Genomic DNA, 26,939 nt, shown 5'->3' with positions numbered 1-26,939 from the left:
TTGTTGGCGTATGTTCTAAATTTGTCCATGCTCTGCTCACCAGGTGGTAATTTCAAAACCAGCCTAGATTGTTTGCGCTTTCTTGTCGCAGGAAGTGGCAGAAATAGGACACGGTTTGCATCACACACAAAAAAGAAGCTCCTCATAGTTATTTGTGTCATTCTGTTTTAATTGTAATTTTTTGTACAACTGGCGGAATTTGGTCGCTTGAGTAAATGTTCCAATGTAGGAGTTTATCATTTATATTCTTTCTGGCCAAGGTTTTGGATACATCTGGATATCTTATGAGATCCGACAGCTGTATCAAAAATAAGCTAAGCTAATAATGCTCACTTTCAATCCGCCAACAATCTCTCCTATTGGCTGCCCTTTCTGACATCACTGGGCTTTTTTTTTTTTTTTTAATTACGCTTCCAGCCGTCGCACCCACTGACGCCGACTGCATCCTTTTCGTCATCAATCCCTGGCGCCCCCTTCACTTGCTTCCTCTCTCCTTGATGCCGGCCTCTGTTGTCATTTTCTTTCCTCCGGCCTATAATGAGTCAGTACGTGTGACGCCGGATGTCTGCTGACAGCACGTGTGTACGTGTGTGTGTGTGTGTGTGTGTGTGTGTGTGTGTGTGTGTGTGTGTGTTTGTGTCTGACTAACAACAAATGCTACTGCTGCACCAGCACATTGTAACCCCCTACCACTACCATGCACAGTTACTCTCCTTTGCGTGACATTCCTAATAAGCACATAAGATCCAAATCAAAGTCCCTTGTTCATAAAAATGATTGAGTGCAAATACATTTTTATATTGGGTTTAACTGCTGTTGAGTGTTGCACATTTATGTAAGCTGAGCTATATCGCTGCATAATTGGCATTTCACAGGTCTGAGAGCTGTTAAGTTATAAAATCTGTCAGCGTCAATCAAAAGCAAAAATAAAAAAAATATTTTCAACAAAACCGATCAAACATCATAATAATACGTTTTTAATGTTATAATCTAAAATGATAAACAAATGAAAGTAAATAAATAAATGTTGTACCCCAATGCCCAACATCAACAACATCACAACAACAACAAAAAAGACAACATGTTCGCTGTTGTCCTGCCATTTGAGCTCCACAACGCACATGCCGGCCTTCTTTATGTAAATGGCACACTTAAACACCCTTCTTTTAAAGGCTTCGGGTTCTCGTAAACCTTGACGGGCCCTCGGGCCGTGCCGCCGCCTGTAAAACACACGGACTATTTATGGACGCCTGTCCTTGCAGCAGTAAACACTCTTGTGTTCCTCGGCAAAGCAGACTGACACCGACGTGGTCTTAAATAAGAATGACCTCTGAACAGCAGCCAGTCTGGACTCATCTGATTGCTTTTGATATTATTATGATTATTATTATCCTTACAAACATTAAAAAAATGTCCCAAAATGGTTTCTTGCCTTGAACAGTTCCACATGAACGAGCATCTGAAACGACACTCAAGAAATCCCTCCTGGGACACTTGTAATTATTCCAATGACAAATGATGGCAAATAATTCCATTCCAATTGATTTGCTTGTGCGCACACCTCATGTGAATGCAGACAGAGTCTCTCTGGGTGTCTTTGTCATTGTTGAGCACATGTTGTCGTAATGCCGCTGTCTCTTGCGCCTTTCCTCGTCCGCCTGCTATGATTTAGTAGCCCTGCACATCCATAGGCATCCACTCCAGCCAATTGCATTACAAGGATAAATAAGCAGACCAATAAAAGTCTTTTTGATGGGTGGGGGCGGCGTGCGGCTGAAATAGTCATTGCCCATTTGGTGCAGAGTCCTGAATGGGGAGGGGGGGCTTTTAGAGGAAGGTTTTTGGGGTGGGGTAAAATGGTGATTGGTGGCTTTGATGTCATTTCATCCATCTTACGGCCACTTCATTAGGCTAATGGAAGGGATGGGCTGCGTGTGTGTAGGTGTGTGTGTGTACATGCACTGACGCTAGGCTCCAAGGCTAAAGTGGTTATGAAGACTCAAGTGATTTTATTAGCTGGGCACAAGGCCCATCTCTGCCAATGGTCGCAAAAGTGTGTGCTGTGTGTGTCTGTGTGTGTGTGAGAGAGAGAGAAAGATAGAATGTGCAGTAATGACATCGTTTTGGGAGTGAGGAACTAAAGCAGTGCACCTTTTTGCTTTGATGTTCGGATGACTTTGAAAAGTAATGGGAGGACACTCAAATGTGGGCTTCACTTCCAAGAAAAGTCATTTAACCTTAACCATAAATGTACTCTAACCCAAATCGTCTAATCCTAATCCTACCCTAACCCCAACTCAAATATCATTTTTGATGATCCCACCATCTCGTTACTTGCACGAGTTTGAAAAGAATCGTGAGGACGTCCATCTCGCTTAAGGCGGTCATCAGCACTCCACTTTGAATCAAAAGCCTGCATCACTTTCAATTTTTGAGTTTGCGTCACTCCTCCCGCTCCTCTTTGTTTTCCTCTGTCAGTTTTTCCAAGAAGAGCACAGCACCGCATGATTGTCTGGCTAGACGCACGCCACCGTCATCACAACGAGCGTCTTGGACTCCATTTTCTGACTTCTGTTGAGGCCATCTGTTTTCTGCATTTCTTTACAGGTGTCATTTGAGGCCCACTTCCCACTCCTTTTGGAAAAACATTCATCCCATTTTCTGCATTTCTTCTTTTCTTCACCATGTGTCTTTCTTCACAATAATGTGCAAGAAATGGCCATGGTTAGCGTGAGCCCAATGTCTGAACATTAGCTTGGTCAAGGGAAAATTTGAATCAGAAATGTGAAGTGTCCGTAAATGGGATTTTTTGTTTGTTTGTTTATTTTCTTTCTGCTTTGCTTGACCTATAAAGGTTTGCACGATAACAATTTAGCACACCCATTGTTTGTTTGGCTCATGCGCATGGCAACACAGCGCAAGGCCTTTAGCGTCTGTCCCCCCCCAGTGCGCCAATTGATTTTGTGCTTCGCTCGCAGCCCACTGCTAACCTTGAGGTAAACTGGCGTAATGAGATCGCATCTGACGGCATTGACTCACACCTGACAGCGCTGACAAAATAATTCAACCTCCCGGGTTTGGAAGGGACGCTGACACAGTGGGAAAGATTTGATGTGTATTGTTTTTAGATTAATCAACTGCAAAATGGACTCTTAAAAAGACAGAATTATGGTTTCTAGTAGGCTAGCTAGCTACATATGTAGCCAGCTATGTAGCCAGCTATGTAGCTAGCTATATAACCAGCTATATTGCTAGCCATGTAGATGCCGGAGGTCATCTTTCTTCCTCGTAGTTTGGGAATTCGCAACAGTCTTTTGGAAATGTGGAATTGGAATTCAATTCTCCTGTAGCCATGTTGACGAGCGGGCCTGTGGGAGGCTGATCGATGGGAGTGTAGCAGCCTGATCTTGTTTGTCCACACACTCAAAATCTTTCGTTGTTTTTAGTTCCTACCAAAAACAATGTCCCAAATAAAACGACAGGCATCGTCGCTAATATAATACACCAAAATTAATATGACTCTCGTATTACATGAAAAACTTTGTATTCCATATATCAAATCTATACATGGATGCAACGGCAGATTATGTGTGTATGGAAGGTCAACCTGCTCCCCAACTGTGAGGCGCTTTTAATTAGACACCTGCTGTTGAACACATGTGCCCTCCACTGCTACCATCAACCCCCCACCACAACTAGAACAAGAACCAGAACATTGGATCACTTGAAAATTTGTAAAGGTTTTTAAGAAAATCTGGAAAGAAATGAGGAAAATCCTCAAAACCTTCAAGTAATTGTAGAGCTGTAATCTTTTGTCATTTTATTGATGAGTTGGATTGAATATAAAGCATTTTTTAATTCCCATCTAATTAAAAATTAGGAGAAAAATAGTAATGGTAATATTAAAAACATTCATTTTCCAATAAATACTGGAGTCAAAGTTGCATGATAGATGAAGCGTTGATTTTAAACATTTTTTTATTAGCAGCACGACTTACGTAATGCGCAGACATGCTGAGTTATCACTGTGTTTTTTGGCGATAAGAACACAAGTACTGTTCCTCAGCCAACCCCCCTCACGCTCAGAGTATTCCTGGAACTCTCGACTAGACCGTCCGCTAGCAATCTGCATTCCTCTATTCCGAGACCGTACCCCGAGCAAAAATGCACGAGGCTCTCGGCAGTCGGCATCAAAGACGCTATTGTGCGAGGAGGCCTCCACCCTAAGCTGCTTTCACCCGCAACTTCCACAGTCGAAGCTAAGTTGATTAGGAACAATGGGCCGCTTGGCTGACACCGCGTTGAATCGACTCGGGAATTTGGAGCTGAACTCGCTAAATCCTGTGCAGTGTGTGTGTCACCTGAGTGCTTTGGTGGAGAAGCGCACATGACTAACCAACTCAGCAGGAGAGCAGGGATGGGCAACTTTGATGATGGAGGCCACCACAACATTGCATCAGCGCTACTTGGGGCCCAAAAAATAATCAAAAGGGTTGTAAATGTTTAGATAATATGAACCCATGTAGAGAAAACCACACACACACGGTGTTTTGCTTTCCGTCCATTCCCAAAGACATTTCCTTTGATGCGTCTTGTCGATGGAATGAAATAAACAGCCAAATGTCACGCGAAAGCTTCCTCTGCATCGACGCGCTAAAGACGCGGGAATCCCGGGGATTATCCCAAAAGATGAAAACAAAACGAGTGCTTTCGCGCCGCAAATGTCACCGAGCGGGGGATTCATCCTGCTCGTCGCTATCGACCGGTTTCTCTTCCTCAGAGGACTCCTGTCAAGATAATTTCCTTGTGTCATATGGTGGGAGATTTTATTAAGATTATAGCGGATCACCGTTTTACATGTTGGCTGACATACATTTTAAAGTAGCGAGGGAAGACTCATTCACTGTCATTGACGGCTATAGACGTCAAAAATCCATGTGATCATGTGATAGAGGCTAAGAGAAGTGACTTTTACAATATTGTCTATTTTGAGTTTTGTTTTGGGATGTAATGTAAACAAAAACGGCGGGCCTTTTTCCCCTGTTTTCTACTGTGCTGTGTAATGGCTCCCGAATAGACCTTGTGGGTTCAATTTGGCGCTGTGGCGTCTGCCAGGAGTCAACGGCGGAGGAGTTTAATGAGGCCACCTGCAGAGAGGAGCACACCTACACCCAGTTAGTGGCCGTTAGCCATGTGGACGCTAACAACGCGCAAGCCGCTGCATAAGATGTGCGGACAAAAAGGTTTTTAACCAGGCTGAGAACGTAAATGTTCTGACTCATAATTTCATTTTTTTTCTATTTTCTATTTATGTTCTTTAAATAATGAAATTTAAAAATAATATTAACGTGATGTAGTTATTTTCTCATCTTTGTTGTTAAATAATTTATCATGAGTTAAATGACATTTAAAAAAAAACACATCTAATTTTATTATTAAAATAAGCAACTTTCACATATTTTAAATTGTCAAATGGAGGCCTTGAGCTCAAAATTGTGCAGACTTGTCGTCAACAGTGTTTGTGGGCTGGGCAGAAACACGATACTCTGCTTCCAGCCAATCACAACATGGCGAGGAAGCGGCCCTCCCCTGGGACACGCACACACACACGGTAGTTAAACATACAACAGAGTTCTAGTGCGCTGAGGGAACTTGTTATCGAAAAACATTCCAGAGGTATCTAGCCTGTCCAACTCTCAACTATTTTTTCAACAACACACACACACTGGCCTTATCAACATAGTCAAATGCCATGCTCACAAACCACTGTGCCGGCCGGGCCTCAAAACAAAAGAACCACTGACGTCTCATTCATTGCAATCAAAAAGTATCTTTTCCATGCTAATCTCTCTTTTTTGTTGTTGTAAAAGTGATATCGCTCCCAAGCGAGTTAAGAGAGCAGGCCCGGATGAAAAACACCTGTTATATGGAAAAATGAGCAGCTCCTAATTAGACTTTGGTGAGGAGGGAACATGAAACCGCACGGCTCTGGATGGCCACGTGAATCCTCACTGACGTGTTTGACTTTAACTATGCTTCACCCCACCCCACCTCTTTGGCAACAGAGCACATTTTTTTGCTCTTGGAGTAACTCGTGGCCACGTATTATGAAGCAAGGGCCAGCGTTCAACTCCCCGACTCACACGCGGTGGTGTAGTTGTGTGCGTGCTTTTGAATTGCAGGCACCCTGCTAGTTGGTGCAATCCGAAATAGCATCAAAACAATCCAAGCAGGCCAATGCAATAGAAGAGCAAAGAGGATGGTGGCGGTTCTGGGAGGAGGAGTGAAAATCGAGATTTTAGTCCAAAGTCTCTTTCACACCGAGACCCAGCAGTGACCGAAAACCTGACACAAAAACGCAAAATGTCAGGCCTACGTTTTAGTGTGTCTCTCGTGTCCCGCAGTCAATTCCGGAGACGGCATCGACTACAGCCAACAGAAGAGAGAGAATGTTGGTGACCTCATTCAGGAGACCCTGGAGGTGTTGGAGCGTTACGGCGGAGAGGACGCCTTCATCAACATCAAGTATATGGTGCCCACCTATGAGTCCTGCATGATTAATTGAAGGTGACCGAGAGGATGGGTTGGGGGTGGAGTAGGTCGTCGGGACTGACACTTTTCCACCGCACAGTACCAGCTCGGCTTAGTTTGATTTAATCGAGTTTTCACTTCAAAATAGGACTCACTGCTTATAGGATCACCTATTTCATACTTTTTATCCAAGATGAGATTGTGGGCAGAACAAAACCAAAAGTGGAGACTGTGGAGTCTAATGCTGCAGTGTCCACAGCTGAGGTACAGCAACAGGGTACGTTGCATTTTTGTCATTTTTAAAATGATCTTCAAAGTTGCAATTGTTGCTACAAGAGGATACTAAGGGTAGTAAGAAAACAGAACACTGCAGCAAAGTGGAGACTATGGAGTATAATCCTGCATAATTCAGAAATCAAACCATTCACATTTCTAATTCACATTTTAATCTTGATGGACATGAATGTATCATTTTTATTATGTCGTGTAGCTATGCAATAACCGAACGAAGGCCTTATCACTGTCAGTATGCAAAATGTTCATTAAAAAGTTTATTTACATTCAGTTGGCCAGATCATGACATTGTGATTTCACTTCCTTCCTCAACTATAATCCCATTCGCTATTCTTTTGCCATATTATGCTGTCCAACTGCTTTTTAAATTCTTTAACGCAGCCAGCTGGAGACGGAATCTGTCGCAACATGCCGGGGAAAGACCGTCCGGAATGACGGCCCTCAGCATTCCAGGACAATGTTGCGCTCATAAAAACAGCAGTTTGCTTGAGACTACCCCTTAACTCCACACGCTATGACCTTGCGTCTTAAGAATTACACTTGACATCACTTTTCTACTTGTACAACATCAGTGTAAATTTCCGAAAAGATATTTAAGACGCGCGCACACACACACATACATTTTTTCTTTTTTGGTTTTGTAATCAGGCCTGGTGATAGTCACTAAAGGAGGCAACATGTCGATTTCACAAAAAAGCAGGCGGGTTCACATGTTGAAGTCACTTTTTTTGCTTTTAGCTAACGTTCAATGTCACAAAAGCCATAATGTCCAGCCAGCTACCGCCTCCGGTGCGATTCACTTAAAGGGCCTGGGCAGTCTGATGGCTCCATTAAGTTACATCACAGCTGCTAATGGGCATTACATGCTAAACTGTGTCCATTTCGACCTCTCGCGGAAGCCGGTGCGGCTCATTATGAAAAGGTGGCCGCCTGGAAAAGGGACAATGAGCATGCACACGCTTTGACATACATGCCTGCACACACACGTACACACACGTCAAACAGCGGCAAACAACATCAGCAAGTTGTGGCTGCTCATGCAAGTAACCAGATTGAAGCAACCAATGAGGTTTGTTTGGACCGCCAGATGCATTGATGCGTGATCGGTTGGAAAAAAATTGGAAAGAGCACTGACGCAAATATATCCAATCATTCGCGACGGCAAGCTAAGTTAGCATACGAATCAGGACGATTAAGCTAAAATACGGTGACCTCTTTTTTTTCCGTTGGGGAGGGTCATGATGAGCGTTTCTGGGCTGCGGGTGGCCGAACATGCCCCAGGAAAGGTTTCCCATTCAGTGTGCAGACTTCCTCCACTTTTCAGACCTTAGCTTCATGCTCTACTTCCTAACAGCACATGATATCTGTTGCTGATAAGACTTTATTATCTCAGCTGAAGGGGATTTTAGATTCGGGTGGAATAAGTGGACTTGTTTTGTATCAATGAAATCTTAAGTGATTCTGTTTGTCTGAAACCACTCACCAAATTATTTTTTTCTTTGGGTCACATTGAAGCTGCACTTTAAATGTCACCAAAATAAATTTACAGTTAGGTGAGGTCCAACCAAAACTATCTGAATCTTGACCTTGATCCAAGTCCTTAATCAATTTGTCCTTGGGCCATGATGAAACTTCACACCAAATGTCATCCACACCCGTACATACATACTGTGCGGTTAAAATTAGCCCAACCTGACGTGTGTGAGTGCCATTGACCACTTGCCAGATTTCTGGACCTCACATGACTCCTGTTTTCCAGAAGCTTCATGTCCAGTCACTTCCAAGAGTTGGGTCAACTCCCCAGTCCACGTATTTGTCCTTCCAAGGGTAAAATAGCTTTCCCTAATCCTTAACCTGGTCTAATCCTCACTCTTCTTTGTAACCGGACTCCGGGGGTCGAGTCGAGATGACGCGGGGCCCCCCAGCTTAGCTCGCAGGGTGGCGTTATTATTAGCACGGCGAGCACGGCGCTAGCGACAGCTGCCGCCCGCCCCCCTGACTCTCCTTGGCGCGAGTCATTTGGGAGTGAAAACGCGGCAAAGTTCCCGAAAGCTCAAGTTTGTCCTTCTCCGTCGTCACAGGCCGGCGGAGATGCCAAAGCTGTCCAAACACGCTGATAGCGTTGTGTTGACGCAGGAGAAAATGAGATTGAAGAAAGAGTGGAGAGGAGACAAAGACAGAGAGAGAATATAATCACATGAGAGAGGAGAGGGAGCGCCAATGTAATATTTGTCTGGTGTGTGTGCTCAGTGGAGAGAACAAACTCTACTGGAATGGTGTTGGCTACACCGCAGACCTCTGCCAAGGACAAACTTTTTGGTTGGAATTTTATGTTTGAATTTCCTTCACAAAAAGGGAGTGAGGGAGAATGATTAAATAAAAAAAAAAACGTTGGCACAATGATAGCAAATTGAATGAAAAAAAATCTTCCTTTCCCGATGAGCCAAAAAGAATTGACAAAAACAATTGAAAGGTTAATCGATTATTAAAATAATCGTAGGTGGCAGCCCCATTCCTTTTTCTATAAAGAGTGGCGGTGAGCGACACACTAACACGGCAATGTGGTTGTGTATCTATCTAGAAGAAGGATTTAGGAGAAGAAGAAGCCGAGTCAGCAACTAAAGTCTTCCCTTTTATCGCTTCCTTCCCTTTTCCGTCTTCTGCAGCTTTTGCACTGACTATGAGATTGTCACCGCCTGATCGCTATGGAAAACTATTTAACGACTTGGTTTGTAGATATATCAATAAATCCACAAATAACAGTATTTGTGAATGCCCCTTCCATCTGTGTTTAGGTATGCGTGCGGGTGTGTGTTTCGATTGCAAACCACGCCGCCAGGTCAATCTTCCCTCGGACTGGCTCCCTCTTCCGAGTCTTATCACTCACAAACACGTGGTTGTGTGACCCTGTTGGGGGTGCATAAACAAAAGTTTGAGAATTCACAGAGCCACTGTTCGATTCCACCATAAAAATGATTATGAATTTACAACTCGATCCTCCCAATTTGATTGGCGTTGTCAGAAAAGCGTCAATACTAACTCCGATGCCAGCTCTCTCTCTTTGCCAGTCCCTTTCACAGTCTCATGAAAAAAAAAGTCAGTTTTGACTCAAAAGGGGCTTCTGATTCTATCCCCCAAGCTAGGGCATTTCCAGGTCATCTTCATCTTCCCTATTCTGTTTTTGTAATTTTCACCGAGGGTGGGGGGTGCCGTCTTTCACAGGCGTTGAAGCTTCTGATAGCACCTCCCAAGCCAGAAAATTTGCCATCATAATACTCCACCAAATTCCTTGGAAGCTGCTAAGGGAGCGTTCCTACATGGCCAGGATAAATCATTCCTCCGGCCCATAAATGAAACTGGCTTAACTTGAAAACATATTTGGCCTTCCTCAACCCTGTAATCCAGTCGGCGGCTAGGTGTCAAATGTAACATGATGGATAGAAGTCTCCCAGCCCACCCTCTCCTTCTCCTCGAGACATGTGGCACTTTTCAGTTCTGGAGAGTCAGTTCACGACCAAGCTCTGAGGCTATGGATCACTTCACGATCTGTTAAAGAAAAACTCCCCTTAAATGTTCTGCCTCATTTTGTTGTAAAAGCAGTTAGTGGGGAAAAAAAAAAACACAAAGCTGTTGTTGTTCATAAATGTGCCTGTTGGGCTCTGAGCACCACATCAGAAGCGTCGTCAGAGACTCGAGTCCCGCGGCACTGGCTGGTACCACAAAGCATGTTGCATCACAGCCAGGCACCTAGCGCCGCTGGCACGCTTCCAGTAGAAAACCCAGGGCACTTTAGTGAGCTCATTGTCAGGGAGCTTACAGCCTCGACGCATGTTCCGTAATTATCTGGATATTAATTGGATTAATTATTGAATAGAAAGCGTGTTATTAAAAATGACGACGCCACTAAGGCAGGAGTGGGGATTCATATCACTTGTGATACACACATTTAAGTTTGTCTACATGTAACTGTGTGTTCACACACACTGAAGTTGTACGTATGTGTCAGCACGTGCGCGCGTATCAAGGTTCAAATGAGCAAGTGCACCATTAGAGATAAGAACTAAAACCATTTTCAAAGCCCACAACATATTTCAGCTTCCATTTGATGCAGTCTGTGACTTTGTCCAGATGCTTTTGAAATTGGATGTCTGCAAGAACTTTTTGATATGTTTCTTGATGCGCTTTTAGAAGTACACATTGGAGGCTAGCTAGCTAGCTTGCTAGCTATCCACCTATTTAGTAGTCCCTATCTGTATATCTAGCCACTGGTCTGATTTTTGTAGCCTGTTATAAAATGTGTTAATTTCTGAGGCAGGCTTGTTCGTACAGGCTTAAATGAAGCTCAGTGGTAATTACAGATATAACATAGCTCGGCTAGATGTAGACCGGTTAAAGGGCATCGTAGCAGGGAGGGCATGTTCATTAAAGCGACTTTGTTAACACAGACCACACATTTCTGGCCCAAATATAACATTTACAGCTCTGCATAAAAACAACGTCAGAGTACATCAAATGTGTCAAATATGAAATATATATAAAAATCGTCTGCCAATTTCCAATGAGAAAGCAGAGTTCGCTTGTGTTTTGTTTTTATTTTTTTTTGCATTTGTCCCATTGATCAGGCATGTTAATCTTCCAAGGATATGTAGAAAGGTCCTCTCAAGGACAGGACGATGAAAAGGTTCTATTGATTACGACACCGTTGATCAATGGGCCCCAAGATGGATAACAAGATGTACAAGTCTTGGGTAACAATAGGCGTCGTGTTAGGACGTGGACCGCGCATGCCGATGTCATATTTGTGCACGTAATTTGACCCTACGCGTTATTAACTTGTAAGGTTGTCGTCCAAATCAATGGAAACAGATTCATTTCTAAAAAGATTATTAAGCGAGTGCCAAATGGGTATGCTGCGCTGCCAAATCGTTCAGCGTTATCGCGCCACATCGGCTACTCAAGAGGACAGAGCAGATGACCTCGCATAACCTCGCAATGGCGTGAATGTATTTTTACGATCGCGCTGAGGGACGATTTTTACAGCTGCACTTTTCTGATTCGGCCTCGTCAGGTCAATCACATTGATGGGGTGGGATTTCCAGCAATCCATCAATGCATACCCGAGGACGTTATTGCACAGACAAACTAAATTAGACAGTAATTAGACTACACGGAAAGTCAGCAAAGACACAAAATGTGTTTTTTATCATCTAGATACACCCAGGATAAAGAATCATCGTGAAAAGTGGCCAAGCACACAGAGCCATTCAGTGGATTTTGTACGATGCTGCCTCCTAGCTAAATCTTTATTTCACCAATGCTGGTTCCTAATGACAGTCGTAGTCTTTCTCTGGAGACAAATTGGAAGTTAAGAATAGAATAGATAAGATAACGAACAGTAGGTTTACTGTAGTTTCCCTGGCATGTAGCCAACCTAAGTGATAAGATATAAAAACATTGGATAACAAAAGACAACATTTCAGGATTGAAGAGATACATTTCAATTTGTATGGATATTGGATACACATGGCGGATTGACAATGAAAGCTAACTATCTTACCTAACTACCTAACCATATTTTGAAAACTGGCTTGAAACCAATTAGAACTACTACCACAAGCCTTAACTTTGGCTAAAACCGAAACCCTGGCTAGAAACCCTACCTTGAAAGTAGTACCCTGGCTAAAAGAGAATATTGTGACCTTTTATGATTTTAAAACTGCATTAAGTAAATGTAACTGTTATAAACATGTACAAAATGTAATAAAACAATTTTAAGAATAAACATTGCTAAGTTTTTGGCCCACCCTGGACATTCTTGTTGACACTTGTAAGAGCTGGATGTGCATTCCTGCGCATCACGCGCGATTGGCTTTCGCTCCTATCAATCATTCTTCACCACGCAACAGACCCGCCTCCAGGGCCCTTAGTTCTTGACACTCATTGGCTGTGCCATTAGCCCAATGAAATTACACCGACCAATCGCCGACGAGGAAGGACGGACCCGTTCCGGCGGAACAGTCCCTCGCGCTTACAGTGGAGGAATCGAACGTCCCCGAGCGCATACCGTCTCCACGAGCGAAAGGAAATAACGTTGTGGTTTTTTTCTCGCCTCCTCCGCCGCTCAAACAACACGAACGCACAGAGGCTGCAACAATTTGGGAAACTGGGGACATTCTAGAGTATTGTTCTCACGAGGAGAGGAAGAAAGCGAGGGATCGGGAGCCGCAAGTTTTTTTTTCTTTTTCCCTTTCTCTCTTTTCTTGATTTCACCCTCCACCCGCCCCCCGAAAAGAAGGATTCTGTGTTCGGCGGTGCTTCGTGTTCCGCTCTCCCCGCTGCAAAGATGATGGTCGGAGAGGTCGAAGTGAAGGAGCGACCGAGGCCGAGTCCCGACTATTTGATGCAATTGTTGAACGAGAAGAAGCTCATGACCAGCTTGCCCAATCTCTGCGGCATCTTCACGCACCTCGAGCGGCTTCTCGATGAAGGTAAGCGGCGGCAGCGTGGTGGTGCTGCTACCCAGGGAGAGGGAGAGAGGCGCCGTCCGTTGTCCGCACCGTTTCGGCTGCTTAAGCGTACATAAATCACCCCCTGTATGAAGCTTATACCCTCTCGTTTCCGTGATTATCATTTTTAAATATACTACGATTGCAACATGTTGTAAAGAAGTGTCGCAAGTACCTGCTATCCAAGTAGCTGTACTGTTGACTTTGTGACTAGACGAAAACTTTCTCGAACTTGTTCAAAACACTTATTTACCACGCGACCGATTTAACAACCTCAGTGTGTGTTCAATGTGAACTTTGGGTCACTCAGGGGCGTCGTGGTGTTCATTTGGCTGGGGCCCTTGTTCCTCCACATGTTCCAGTAGTTTTCGCTTAGGGGGGGGTGGGTGCAATCTAGTCACCCCACTCAACCTAAACTTTGTTGCATATTTCACAAAACGCTTTTCAAAGAACGAATGATGGGATATTCGACCACCCGGGGACGTACAGTGCGATGTTTTTCCTCTTTTCTGAGTTGTTTGTAACCTTGTGAGAGTTGTTGCCCAGCGGGCGAGCTCCAGCCGCGGAGGAATGTCGTGTGCGTCTTGCCCAAACAATGGCCAGTCGAGGCTTGGAAAACCTCCAGCACTTCTCTTTCGTCTGTCTACCCTCATTTGTCCCCTAAAGACGAATTCAAATGTAACCAAGCATGGTTTTACTTCTGCTTTTATTTCCTCCGTTTAACTGCGGCCAGTCGGCGAAATAAAAACACCCTCACGCCGTTTTTATTTGTGTGTGTGTGTCTTGCACTAAAACGCCCGCCTGACGTCTTGGTTAGTTGTTGTGATGTTTAGGTATATATCTGTATTTTTGCACACAACAGTGGATTATCTGCCCCCCTATGTCGGTAGTATCAACAACCTAAACCGGAGTGAGAAGCAAGGCGACGTGGGTTTTATGTAACTGAGCACGGGACACTAGAGAGCGCCACAGCCGCCCCACGAGTGAACAGGACGGTGACACTTGAAATAAATAAAAAATGTTTTACGTTCTCACACGATTAAAACAAACACAGAAATGGCTGTATTATGGTTGTTGGTTTTTTTTTTTGGCATGCCTGACTCCGGAAAATAACATATTCGTAGTTTCGATGTTGCCAGTATTGCGTAGGTGCTTGAGTATGCAGCAGCTAAACCGGTCTGCACAGATTTGTCGTTTCCCCGAAAGATGGATGATAAGCTAAAGTTGGAGAAAAAAGTGGACTTTCTGCTGGAAAGATGCCAGGGTACATGTTGCACAACGCAACAAGGTTCATATTGTCTTTCTTCAGAGTGTATTAGGTTGCTGTTTTTGTATACAACAGCAAGGAAAACTTTTCATTTGCCTGAATAATTTGAATGTGAGACTTAATTCAAATTGAATAGTGACCCAAACTACAGAAAAGTACCGTAAGCGGTCTGGACTACTCTCGGCTGGTTAGTACTCAGTGGGGTGCAGAACTCCCACGCCCCATTTTTTATGAAACATGACTGTGTCCAGATGTGCCTGAACATTGCCTTTCCCCGAGAATCCCAAAACCTCCCAAATCAGTCGAGTAGTTGTTGAAAGAAGTTATTCTTTGGTTGCCTTGACCTACTTTGAAAGTCTTTAATGTCTCCTGGTCTAGCTCAGCGTGCATTTATGATCATACATGTTTATGTTTCTTTGTATCATTTCCCGAAACAAAGTCAGAATTTTACAATCATAAGTGGAAACACGGTGGACACACCTAAAAAAGTTTTCCTCAACCTTGTTTAAGAAATAAATGACGCCACATTTGCGACTCCCGAGCCCCTCCGCCCCCCAAGTCGCGTTGAGGTTTACGAGGGGTTTCCACAGCACCGGGCCAAATATTACCCCAGCGCCAGAAATCACGTGTGCACGCTATGAGAGTCACCCCGGTGCCGCAACGTCTGGATCCCGTTAGGGGGCTGTTTGCTTTTCTTGCCCCGCTCGTTGACGGACTTGCCGTCCCGGTGTGACATTGGTGGGGGCTTCTCTCGCCCTCCCACCCGTGGTGAACCAGTTAAGCAGAATTTGTCGGATACTTTTTCCTGAAAGTGTCCGTCTGAAGTATTCCAGGCTGACAGCTGCGTGAATTCCCCTTCCTCGCCTGCCCAATTTTTTAGCGCATGCCTCCACAGCTGCTCCGATGAAAAGGAGGGGTGGAAAGCGGACCCCACCCTCTTCTCTCCCCCGCCCTGCTCCAGCGGACACCCATTTTGTTGCTGACATGTATGTAGCGCCTCAAGGTCATTGTGGCAGATTGACAGTCATGCACCGCGCCTTTGGCACCCCCTCCCCTTTTGCATTTCCAGTTGTTCATCTCCCTGAGGTGACACCTGTTATGGTGTTTGTCAAATTTATTTAGCTTTACAGGCTACCAGCAAGAATGCAGTTTCAAATTGCTATATTTTCACTTGGCAGGAGAAGACAGGCCCGTTTAACAGGCGCCAATGTTGGGAAGAGAAAGATGCAAGAAGTTAGCAAAAACATAAAACGGGAAGAATTTTGTTTTCGGGGTATTTTTCTATCTACCCATATTGATTTTGGATTGTTTAATCAAAGCTAGCCTGTCTCCAGGGGGTGGGGGGGGACTTGTTTTTCGAGGTGTTTGTTTAATAGATTTTTACAGGCCACCGTCACCACGCATGGTGCCTCTCGTCCGCCTTTGCATCTCCTCCATTGTGTCTGCCTGTTTTTTTTTTTCCCTCGACTTTCCCCGAGGGAGCTGTCGGCAGTCGGAGGACAACTTTAGATGGCGGCCGTTCCTTTGGGAATGCTTGTTTGGAGAGTTTGACAAACGGTGCAATGTCAAACGTCCTTCAGTTGTTTTATAAACTCGTCCCTTATTCCTTTTATTTCCATAGAAGAGTTCATTTTCTAGGAAGAGACCCTCGCTAACCTCCGACGCACGATCGATGCGGGATCTATTAGGATAGAGCGCCTCGCCGCTAAGTGTGCCGACAGAGGTTGACAGAACAAGTCAATCGGGGGCGTTTTGCCGGGTTGTCGTCGCAAGTCGAAACCTGTTTCATCCCCCGTCGAGCCCCCACTCCCTCCCTCGCGTTCTTTCCCCAAGCGCCGCTTTATAAGCCGGGGATTTAATTAACGAGCGCCATTCTGCGCGCCGGTTTAGTGAGTCGGAGCTGCCATTGTCGAGGTGCAATAAGGAGGCTTTATGCTTAGTCTTGTTGTGTTACCAATATTTTGAAAAATCAACCTAATTTGTTTACAAGTTGAATTCCAAAATCTTGAAAATATGGCAAAGGTCGTGGATTGCCTAACACGCAAGTATGATTGTTTATCATGGAACCTTTAAGATAAAAAAAACCTTAGCTTTGAGTTCCGTTTTCAGTTCTTCTATTGTGGTTTTCATTTTCTATTTTTCGCAGAGCGTGCAGACTCGAACAACACCAAAGTAGATGCAATGATATGAAAATGAAAAATACCAACAGGAGAACAGTTGCTTTATCCTGGATTATGGACTCCCGTTCTACCTTTATACTCCATTTCCTTTGGAATTTTGGATTCATTTCCTGCATTGCCAAACCAAGTTCAGCCACTAGGCGGGACTCGACTTTGAGATCTGACCCCCGCCACATGGCCTGGTTGAGCTTTCGCACCATCCTCCCTGACCCTAAACTACGCCCCTTATAGCACCCTAAGCGCCTGCATCGGCGATGGCACCTCCCAGCGGGCGTCGCACGATAAAGTCATTCGACATCAGCTCCGGGCGCTTATCACGAGCTTCAATCCCACGAGTGCCGGGGCCTGCTTATCTGTCGCTGAGCGTCATTCGGACTGCCTGGCTTAGTATCTCGCGTCACCGTCATCTAAACACTGTTCTGCTACAAGCGTACCGGCTACCGGGCCAAAAGTCTGATAAGCCATCTGGCTAATATTACAAGAATGCAACTTGCGCTTCACTGCAAGACTTGGCTAATGTCATGTCAGCATGTTTTTTTAAAAAAAAGTTCTTCCATTTTTATTTGCGTCTCATTGCAAGAAAAACCTACAGGAAGTGACACAATTTGTGGAGAAGGTGGTTTGTTTTCCCTCTTTTGAGATGAAGTGAAGACAGCCAGCTGTAACGCCTGTTCCCCACTCGTCCTCTCCCACCGCGGCGGAGTCATCCACGCAATTTTTCTATATGACTAATTAAGATTGCATAATAATGCCGCCTGTCCTCCACAAGTTTGTTTGACTATGCCAAATATTCTCCAGTTATTTTTTTGTGTGTAAAAATTTGGTAGAACACAAATCACACTATCCGGCAAGACTTTCTGTCTCCCCTTTTACCCCCTGAAATGAGGCAAGAGGGGAAAAAAAAAATGAACTGAATGCTCACTCTGTCTCGTTATTACCCGCCCACCCCGCTCTGCATTAATTTTCTCTGCGTCCTTTCAGTGGAGGACTAGCAAACAAATTTTGGCAACCGGCGAAGGAATTTCTGCTTAGCCCTCTTGGCATATTTGTTTATTTTGCACAGCTGCACTCGCTTCAGTGGCAGGTTTTACTTTGGGCTTTTAATGTGCGCGGAAATATATGTGCGCTCTTTTACAGCAAGCGACTTTAAATTCCACTAGCAGTTCTCAAAATTTTTACATTTGGCAGATACATGTTCATCTCACGTCATCCCGACGCGGAGCCATTCGTACTCGGACCTCCCCGCGGTTCGGAAGCCTCCGCCGCGTCGTCTCACTCGAATTCGGCTTGCCAATAAATCAAAGATGAATAATTTAGCTGTCCTTCGCCGCCCGCGTTGTTTCTGTGAGGCGCTGGCCGGAGCACGCTGGGCGACAGTCACCTTCTCCCAAGGAGGAGGGGGGGGGCGTGGAAAGTGCGTCAGTTTGATTCCTCTGTCGCCCGCCGTCATTTGAATATGAGGCGGCGTACGCGCTAACCTTGCTTGTCAGCAGGTTGTCTGAAATCTACGCGAGCGTGTCACATCTCGTGTTTCTCTGCTCTGGGCAAGCCATTGCTTTACTTTTAATGCAATCGGTGGTGCTGTCAGTCCTGTTTTGCCATCAATCAAGATCACGGACTCAGTCAATATGCTGCATGTTTTTGCTTTAATCAAATCCCGGCCTGATTTCATTGACTATTTCTTTTTGTGTAACGAACTTGATATATGCGAATGAATGGATCTCGGATTTGAAGTAACAGTCAGGATTCCCAATGCTTCAGTCCGCGTAATTCTTCTGTAACACTTTCATGAACTCATTTACTGCCAGTCCAGTTAAAATGAACATCTTTAGCCATCAATGGTAGTGAATGAGTTAATTGCTTGTTAAATAAGCAAGTGCAGCATTTCTTTCTAGACTGGTGGCGGTGCACCACCACACACCGCTAACAGTCGTATCCAGAGGGAAGCGTGAGCAGGTTTTCTCCCGTTGCACACACTTTGTTCACGCAGGTCATTAATCCACCGTCCCACCCGTACGGTGCCGAGTCAGCAATGTTTCAGTGGCGGCAACAGGGTCTTCTCTGCCTCAGCGGCGCCACAGCACAGTGACGCACACGCTTATTAGCAAATGCATGTACATGTAGGCTAGTTAATAACCCTTTTAAATCCAGAATATTGACAGTATTTGATTTTTTTTTTTTTAAGAACATATCTTGCCTGGAAAACCCCCCCAGAATATTCTCCTATTTGGGTTTGTGAAAAAAACATTTTCTGACACGTTGTTTTCAGTCAGGGCATTCAAATGCAGAAGTAACTCTGTCCACTCACACTCCTGTTATTCCAAATGTTTCCGAAATGAGAATTTTGGCCTTTACCCTGAATATTGACTGAATGTAAATTTCGTTAGTGTAGAAGTCGGAGGGCGGGAGAGATTGCAGTACCAGAAAAAAAACAAAGGGGAGGTTTTGTATAATGAGGCATTAATTGGCAAAACAAAGAGCCTGTTTAGCACAGTTTGTGACTTAAAAGGGGAATTCTTTTACTCTTTCTGAAAAGGGTTACTTAGCCTAAGCTACTTGCTCAATGAACTGCTCTTGGATAGTATTATAAAGAAAGGCAGGGGGAAAAGAATTCCCCTCGTGATGTGAATGAGGTCATCTTGTTAGCCATGGGGAACGTTATTGACCCCTTGCTCAGCTCGGCACGCTACCCCCTAGCCCGGCCTTCCTCCGTAGAGACACAATGGGCTTTTTTGTGTATTATTCAGCCAGACACACGAGCCCGACATGAACCATCACCAGTTCGTGTCTCCTAAAGCGGGTTACACACTCGGTCGATGTTCCGCCGTAACTAGACAAAAAGTTGTCTCTGAGAAGAAGCTAAACAGCGCTGGCAGCTAGCTACAGCCGCGCACCGGCGCTAGCTGTCAAGGTGCCAGATGCTGTCGACACCTTGGGCTGCTAAAGTCTTCCCGGAGATGGACTCGTCTCTCAGTCCTTCCGTCACTTCTTATTTGACTTTCTCACCCATCACCTGCTACTCAATTGTATTTACCCCGTCGTGTTCACGCACCCGCCAAGACTGGTGGGCAGCGTGCCGCTCCACACATGGCACGTTCTATCCGTCTTGGTCATCACGTTTTCCAGAGCAGACAATTGCCCCGTCCCGAGAGTGACTCATTTTCCTGGCTTTGTTTTTGTCCTAACATTTGATCGCTGACCCGAGTCACTCGCATTGCCCTCTTTTTTTCCCCTCATGTCTCTTCATCATCCTTTCTTTTTTTGCCCTCTTCCTTCCATATGTTTTCTCTTTGCCGACCCTCTTTCTCCACATGTGTGCAAGCTTTTCCGCCCCTGAGGCGTCTTCGCCTCCTCCATGTGAGGACCAGTGGTGACGTTAAAGGCCCGCAACGTGGCTTGTCGCTTCGCATCAGCCCAGGCGCTCGCCCGCCTGTGCTCGGGGACGCTAGCGATGTGCGCGGCTCTTGACACAGTCACTCGCAGGCTTAAATGTTGCTCGAGAACAACACGCCGTCTGCAATCTTGTGTGGCGTCTCCTTGCTCGGATTCGTAAAGCTTGGTGAAACCTTGAGCGTGAAAGAGATGTTATATGTTTTTTTTCCCCTCCCACCTTATAAACGATACTTTTGTAGTCCTGTGTGGCTAGCTTGTGCTGTCCCAGTCTCGTGTCCCTCACTACTAATTGCCTGGGAAAATGTTGTCACTGTCAACACACATGCTAACATTAGCTTAGCTCAGTTAGCTTTGTAAGCTACAGTGTTGTCATCACAATATTCTCTTTGATAAAATTAATCTGTTGTTGTGCATGGGATCATTTTGTTGGTATTTTAGTCAAAGGATTTAATTTGTTTTATGTTTCCAACCCAAACTCAGTCCAGCTAATACTTCGGTTGATTTGAAAACAGATGTAGCGCCTCACACTTTGTTGTTTGGTAATGTCTACATTGTTTGGTTCAGTAATAAAGAAACGCGCTGAAAGTTTTCCACACAGATAGCAGTAGCTGTTATTTTGGAACTGACAGACAGGAGCTGCAGGCTTCAACAGGCCTTGTGGTGACGAATGGGGGGGAGCAAAACACTGCGCTAGCTCACACCTATCTTGTGATATCACTTGTTTGTCTTCTGTCTAAAGCCACAAAGCCATAAGCAATGAGGCATCTTGTCTATGGGTGGCGGTTGACACGCTACCCCGCTATACAGGAGCTCTCGTGCTATTTTGTATCTGTCGCAAAACCCGAGACTGACAACAAATTGTACGTAAAAGGTGCAGACAGTCCCGACTGGCTTTTGTCTCCCTTTCCTGGCATCAAAGCGTCGAAGTAGTAAACGAGTGACCTCATTCTCTCGTAATGAGAAGGGATGAAGGGAATGTGCTCGTTTCTCATTCCGTCATGTTTGCTCACATTCTCGGCGCCGCGCTTTTTGGCACGCTACTGATGTTATTTGTCGAAGCGTTACAATTAAACGTTATCAACCACTGACTGATTGACGCCGCATATTTGTTGCGATGGAATATAGTGTCTATAAAATCCAAACAAAAACCTCTGATACTCTGATACCGATACCACCTACCATATTAGGACATGGTTATGGACAGGAAGCAAATTTGTTATCTTGGCCACCTGTATCCCCAGTCTGAGCTTTTCCTTCCTTCTCACGTTTGCTCCCCTTTAACCGACGGACCTTTCCGGCCATTGTTGTTGGACCAAAGAAGCCCGACCGCGTGTAGGCGTCATTATAACTGAAGTCACATGTTTGTGCTACAGGTCAGAAAACATAGCGGTTTACTTGAGTCTTCTGACCACTATTTGCTCTTCCAATCCCGTCGTGGCGCATCCTGAGTCTTCATCCTGTTATTCTTCCTCCTCCTTATCACAAACTGTCACATCCCATGTAGTGGCTTACAGAAGGCATCCTGTGCTTTATTTAACACGGCCATTGTTGTGTGTTTGGGGTGGTCGTTTTGCGAGTGGAAAAGCAAGGCAACGCCCGAGGTTGCATGCAGGCTTGTTTCTTGTTGTGTAGACATCAAAAGCTTTGACTAGTTAGTAGTAGGTTCAAATAAAGGACTAGAGCGTCTTGACTTCTGTCTTCTCCATTCAACTGGCAAGGGAAGTTAGTCAATGTTACTATTACAGTAGTATGATTTTTACACCCACGTCTGAGGTTAAATGACAAGTACCGTGGTTACAAAACCTGCGCGACATACTCACTCGCACAGCATAAAAATTTGCTGTTTTTCCCCCCCTTTTCTGTCTGAGTCTGAGTTTGCATATCTCGCGCATTACCGTTTGAGCCGAGCTGCGTGTTTTGCCGACTGATAAAGGTGCAGCAAGGAGATGTTTGCTGAGCTCAAACTGACTTTTTCCAAATGTGCAGTGTAATTACAAAGGTATGAAGAGGTTATAAGGAAGCGGTGGGAATTAAAGTCACACTTTTATTTAATGGTCTAATGACAGTTGCATAGTAACGCCCGTTGCCTTTTTTTGGCAGCTATTAAGATGTCACAGTTTGGCTTTCCCTGACAGTTTTACCTCAGCCTATAGCAGAACCCTGGCGAGTTCACAAAACTGGCGCTCATGGCTCATTGAGCCGCCAGAACTCAACCCCCATCGAGAGGTTACGCATCATCAAATGTGCTAATTTTAGTGTGGGGGTCTTAATGACAAGGCACTTGTTTTGCTGCTGAGAACTGTTTTTTGTTTTCAGGGGGCCTTGGGAATATTAAATCAACAAAACACGCACTTGTTTCCAATGAAAGCTCAACACATGCTTTTGAGTTTCCGCCGCTTTTAAATGTGCTTTTGTTGGGCGTCCTCCTCGCCGCATTTCACCATGTTGTATTTGTCTTTCATCATCTTTGCCTTTCCTCCAGCGCGCCTTCGTGTCTGACCGTGTGCTCTGTTTAATCAGCACGAGGCCGATGGTGGAGCGCATAGTCACCGTCGCCGCAAAAAGTCGTTCTCCGGCTGCCTTTTTTTACCTTCTTTCGCCGACACCCACGGAAATGATTATATAAATTAAAAATGACTTTGCAGATTGCTCTTTTGAGCCAGGCCGTCACACCACGCAGCTCTCTGTGGGCTCGTCATAGGCGAGCAAATTGTCCATGCCTCATGTCTTGATGTTTACAACTCAATCCGTTTCGTAGCTTTTCTGATTTGTGTTCTTCTAGGAAATCCAAGCAAATCCAAACAGAATTGATTAATCGATGGGCCAATCAGTATTGGATTCTTAAATGATTACATAGTTGCAGCAAGGGCTGTCACATTGGAATATTTTTAGAATCGATTATTTCATAGATTAATCGGATACAATTTTGCTTTGCATGTGTGCATTGCAAAATATTTTTAGTATGTATTTAGTGACAAAAAAACAAACAATTAAGCAATATCACAGGAGTGGGACTATAGTCCTCACATTTTGAAACCGATTCAGTTCCTTGTAACATGTTTTTCCCAAGTAAAAGCAGATGTTTGCAAATGCCTTGTTTTGATTATACACAAAGGACACTCTGCTTTCATGAAGGACTACAGAAATCAGAGAACAATTATTGTTAAGAGCCTGAAGTCAGAACATTTGGACCATTCCAAGTTAAACAATGACTCCAAGGAATTGTTACAAAAATTGTCGATTTAGATAATGGATTAGTTGTCGATTCATCAATTACTTTTGACAGCTCTAGTTGCAGCCCCAAAACTGAGGTAAACAAAACTGATCTGTGGGATATTTTGAAAATCCTTGATTTTTTTTTTTTGACGACATGATTACTTTTTGCAAAGTGTGTGAAAGCAAACTGTTAATTAATCAAATTATAACCCAAGGACCACACAAGTGTTACCTTAGGATACATTTTGCTTTGATGCAAAATTCCCTTTGTACATAATAAATCCTTTGTACAAGCTGTCTTTCATCACAAAGGAATCAAGTCAAGCAGTTGTAATTCATTTCAACTTGTACGTTTAAGTGTTTTTCCTTTAAAAAAAAAAAACTACCATTAGAGCAGGTCAAGCAGCAGGTCAGTAATCACAGGTTTGCACACATTCATGGCGGCGTGATTCTCCTGCTCTCTGGGTGGACATAAAACGCCATTGACCTCAAGGCTAATTTTCCAGCAATGCACCGTTTTTTTTAACCTCTCCCATAAACGTTTTTACGCAACCCATAAAAGTATTTTTCACGTCTCTGTTCAGTTTAAACACACGGAATGGAGGTATTATGTCGAGCAGAGAAGTTCTAGCCAAAAGGCCTTCAATCTTGCAGGATCTCATTGAGAAAGAACCTCTAATAGAAATCAGCCGGTTCTCCTTAATCTGATTTCCTTCAGTTTCCGTGTCACCAGACTCGCAATGAGACCCGGCCAGGTTAGTGAACAAGTAAGCAATGAGGTGTGACTCTGTCTTTCCTGCCCGCGATATTTGCTTAAGAGATATTTTTTCTTCGGCAATTTTTTTTTCGTTAGCTTTGGTCTCGAGGGATCCCTGCCTTCAAACGCAGCGGCTCATTAGCGAGGATATGTGGGTGTTGTAATGTCAAGCTAGGTGTTTGCTTTTATATATATTACATTTAGTTAATTTGGTACCGGGGTGCACATTCCTGTGCATGGCTTGAACTGTAGCTGAACCAAAGTGTTTCTGTGTTTTCGGCCTGCTTCAACCTCATTATTGATGATCACAGAGCGTAACGTGCTGCTCTCAGGGGCTAGTTGGCTGCAATATGCATGCGCACACCCGCTTTGTATACACTCAATGCAAATCTGCATTATAGACCTAGACAAACATTAAGCTAGCTCTGATTGTTATTGGCATTCTTCTTCCAAAGCGTCCATTTATTACCAAGACAGGCCAGATGAGAGCACTTGCTCTTTGTCTTGTTTGCTGTGTACCCACCCACGTTATTACTTTCCTCACCTAGCTCCCAGAGGAACGCATTGGGAAATCTTGTTACGCCCGCTCTTTTATTTAGTGGCCTATGTACTTAAAGACCTGACGTTGGAGCTTTTGGCGAATCCCTGACACATAAATCTTGGCCCGTATATGCCAGCAAACTGCACTGTCATTTCTCTCTCCAGCCGTTTAGACCTTTCCATGGGGATAGCGCTTCAATCCACATCTTGTCTGGATTCATGAAGTCTGTCGATAAGTCAGTTTAGCAAAGATATGTCGCTGTCATAATCTGTCAGTGGCTGACAGAATCTGTACTGGTCACATTACCAAATAATTGTTTTCGTACTTAATTAACATTCACTCCCATTGACGACTAAAGACGTCCATTTTATTCACTGCCATTGACAACTAAAGACGTTCATTTTAACTAAGTGGGCACCGGTGCTGCTTTTCCGAGAAATAGAGACTTTTCAAAACACGTTGGCGTCAAAGTTGGCCAAGGCAAACTTTTTTTCCGAACGCGAGCTCCAGGGACGTGAACTTTACAAGCTAATGTGGGATTTTTTTCTTGTACGCCGGCCTTAACTACGCTGATAGTACATCACACTCATTAAGGGCCTTGGAATAGTTTGTGTGCTAACATCAAAGGGTTGCGTCTGGTCTACTGTTAAATCAAAGATTAGCAAGTAAAAATAAGACACAGGCATGAGGGCGGGCGGACGCGAGGAATCCTTCTAAGGAGAGGCTGGATGGAGAGAGAAGGAGGCAGCTGTGAAGAGATGATAAGCCCCAGAAATGCATCCGTTTTCATGGCTCAGTCACCTCCACCGATGCACCCCTTTTTGCTCTTTGCATTAAATAAAAAATAGATAAAAAATTGCCGTCTTTCACACGCCCGGCTCGTCAACTGTTCAAGTGGAGTGTTGTCTGGGATAAAGTCATCCGTGCCGCAATGCATTAAACATCCCGATCCCCTTCATAGCCAGACTTTGCAACGTCTAAGTGAAAAGGCTTGTTCCTCACTTGTGTCTGTGATTGACTATTTTTTTTTTTTTTTTTTATAAACAGATGTGTCTAAAAATCTTTCCACCATTGTAAAATGAACAATGCAACGATTAGATCTCTTTGCAGCTGTTGGGTTTTATTTTTGTCCTAATGAATGCTGTGCTCTAAATTAAGAGTCACGTTCATTCGAGTGGAACTGATTTAATTTAATTTGTTTACCTTTGTCAGACTGCTGCCCCCCTTCCAACACTTGCTCCATCTTTGATCTCTTCCCCCTTACCCGCCAACTTCATCCCGACGCTGTTTACTTTCATTAGTGCATTTAAAAAAAAAAAAAAAAAAAGATTCCCAACCCATTTTTCTTAGCTTTTTCTTCTATGTGGCCTTGTTTATAATCACATTTCTGGCTGAATGAACACAAAATTCAAACTCAGAATAGTCGACTGCCAAAAATCCCTCGACAGATGCGCTTTTGAGAATATTTCAAGAACCAGTTTCTTTGGCAGTTAACGATCGACTCCACCGACTGGCGTGTCCTTTTTGTCGCTGCAGATTGGAGGCGATAGGGCAGTGATTGCAAGAAACAAAGAGATAAGAATAAAATGAGCACTTTTAGCAGACGTCCAGGGTGTCGGCAGGAATGAATTGTGAATACAGCTGCAGTCCGCTGGCTCAGCAGTTCTTTTCTTCTTCCTCGTTACCCTATAACCACTCTCAAGGGCGATTTTCATTCCCCCTCTCCCCCTTCTTTTGTCTGAGGGAAATGTGGACAATTAGAATGACTTTGTATGCATTTTGCCTGCATCCTTTTGGCTAAACAGACAACTCGTGACAGCAAGGCAATATCTTTGAACATGTTTGCAAAGTCAGCCTGCAGACAACACAGCAGCACGAATCAAATGTAAAAAAGTCGGGACACTATCTATTTCGCTTCCTAATTATTTCTCATTGGGATCAATTATATTAGGAATAAATACATCCAAACCAGTTAATCATTAAACCAGTATTTATGTATAATACAGAGCGTGTGCCCTTTAAACTACTTCAAACTCAAGGCCCGGGGGCCAGATACGGCCCGCCACATTGTATGTGGCCCGCAAAGACAAATTGTCCATCGACTTCATGTGTCAGTACTGAATTAAAATTGAGTTCACTAGCAATTTTTATTTCCATTCATTTTAAAAATATTTGAACTGTTTTGGCCTTCCGAAGGAAACTGACTATTATGCGGCCCGTGACAAAAATTTGTTTGACACCCCTGCTTTAAGGC

At 44.3% G+C, this 26,939-nt stretch overlaps 2 protein-coding genes across 7 annotated transcripts in view; both read left to right on the top strand.

The window, feature by feature from the left end:
• pacrg (PARK2 co-regulated) overlaps positions 1 to 7,066 on the top strand; it is a 111,428-nt gene extending 104,362 nt beyond the window's left edge. For all 3 annotated transcript variants that reach the window (XM_085931666.1, XM_085931667.1, XM_085931668.1), the window contains one exon: positions 6,405 to 7,066. In XM_085931666.1, the coding sequence (XP_085787792.1) occupies positions 6,405 to 6,565 (161 nt within the window). In that variant the 3' untranslated portion in view covers positions 6,566 to 7,066. The remainder of the gene's footprint in view (positions 1 to 6,404) is intronic.
• A 5,751-nt stretch (positions 7,067 to 12,817) lies between these two features.
• qkia (QKI, KH domain containing, RNA binding a) overlaps positions 12,818 to 26,939 on the top strand; it is a 47,922-nt gene continuing 33,800 nt past the window's right edge. For 2 of the 4 annotated variants that reach the window (XM_085932127.1, XM_085932128.1), the window contains exon 1: positions 12,819 to 13,313. In XM_085932127.1, coding sequence (XP_085788253.1) covers positions 13,169 to 13,313 — 145 coding nt within the window. In that variant the 5' untranslated portion in view covers positions 12,819 to 13,168. Of the gene's footprint in view, positions 13,314 to 26,939 lie in introns of all 4 variants that reach the window. The other 2 variants (XM_085932126.1, XM_085932129.1) reach the window with 2 other exon arrangements.

The sequence above is a fragment of the Syngnathus leptorhynchus genome, chromosome 15, assembly GCF_054491065.1.
Source record: "Syngnathus leptorhynchus isolate UIUO chromosome 15, UIUO_Slep, whole genome shotgun sequence".
Classification (NCBI taxonomy): Eukaryota; Metazoa; Chordata; class Actinopteri; order Syngnathiformes; family Syngnathidae; genus Syngnathus; species Syngnathus leptorhynchus.
The sequence above is the reverse complement of the archived record's forward strand: the minus strand, read 5'-3'. Positions and strand labels throughout refer to the sequence as shown.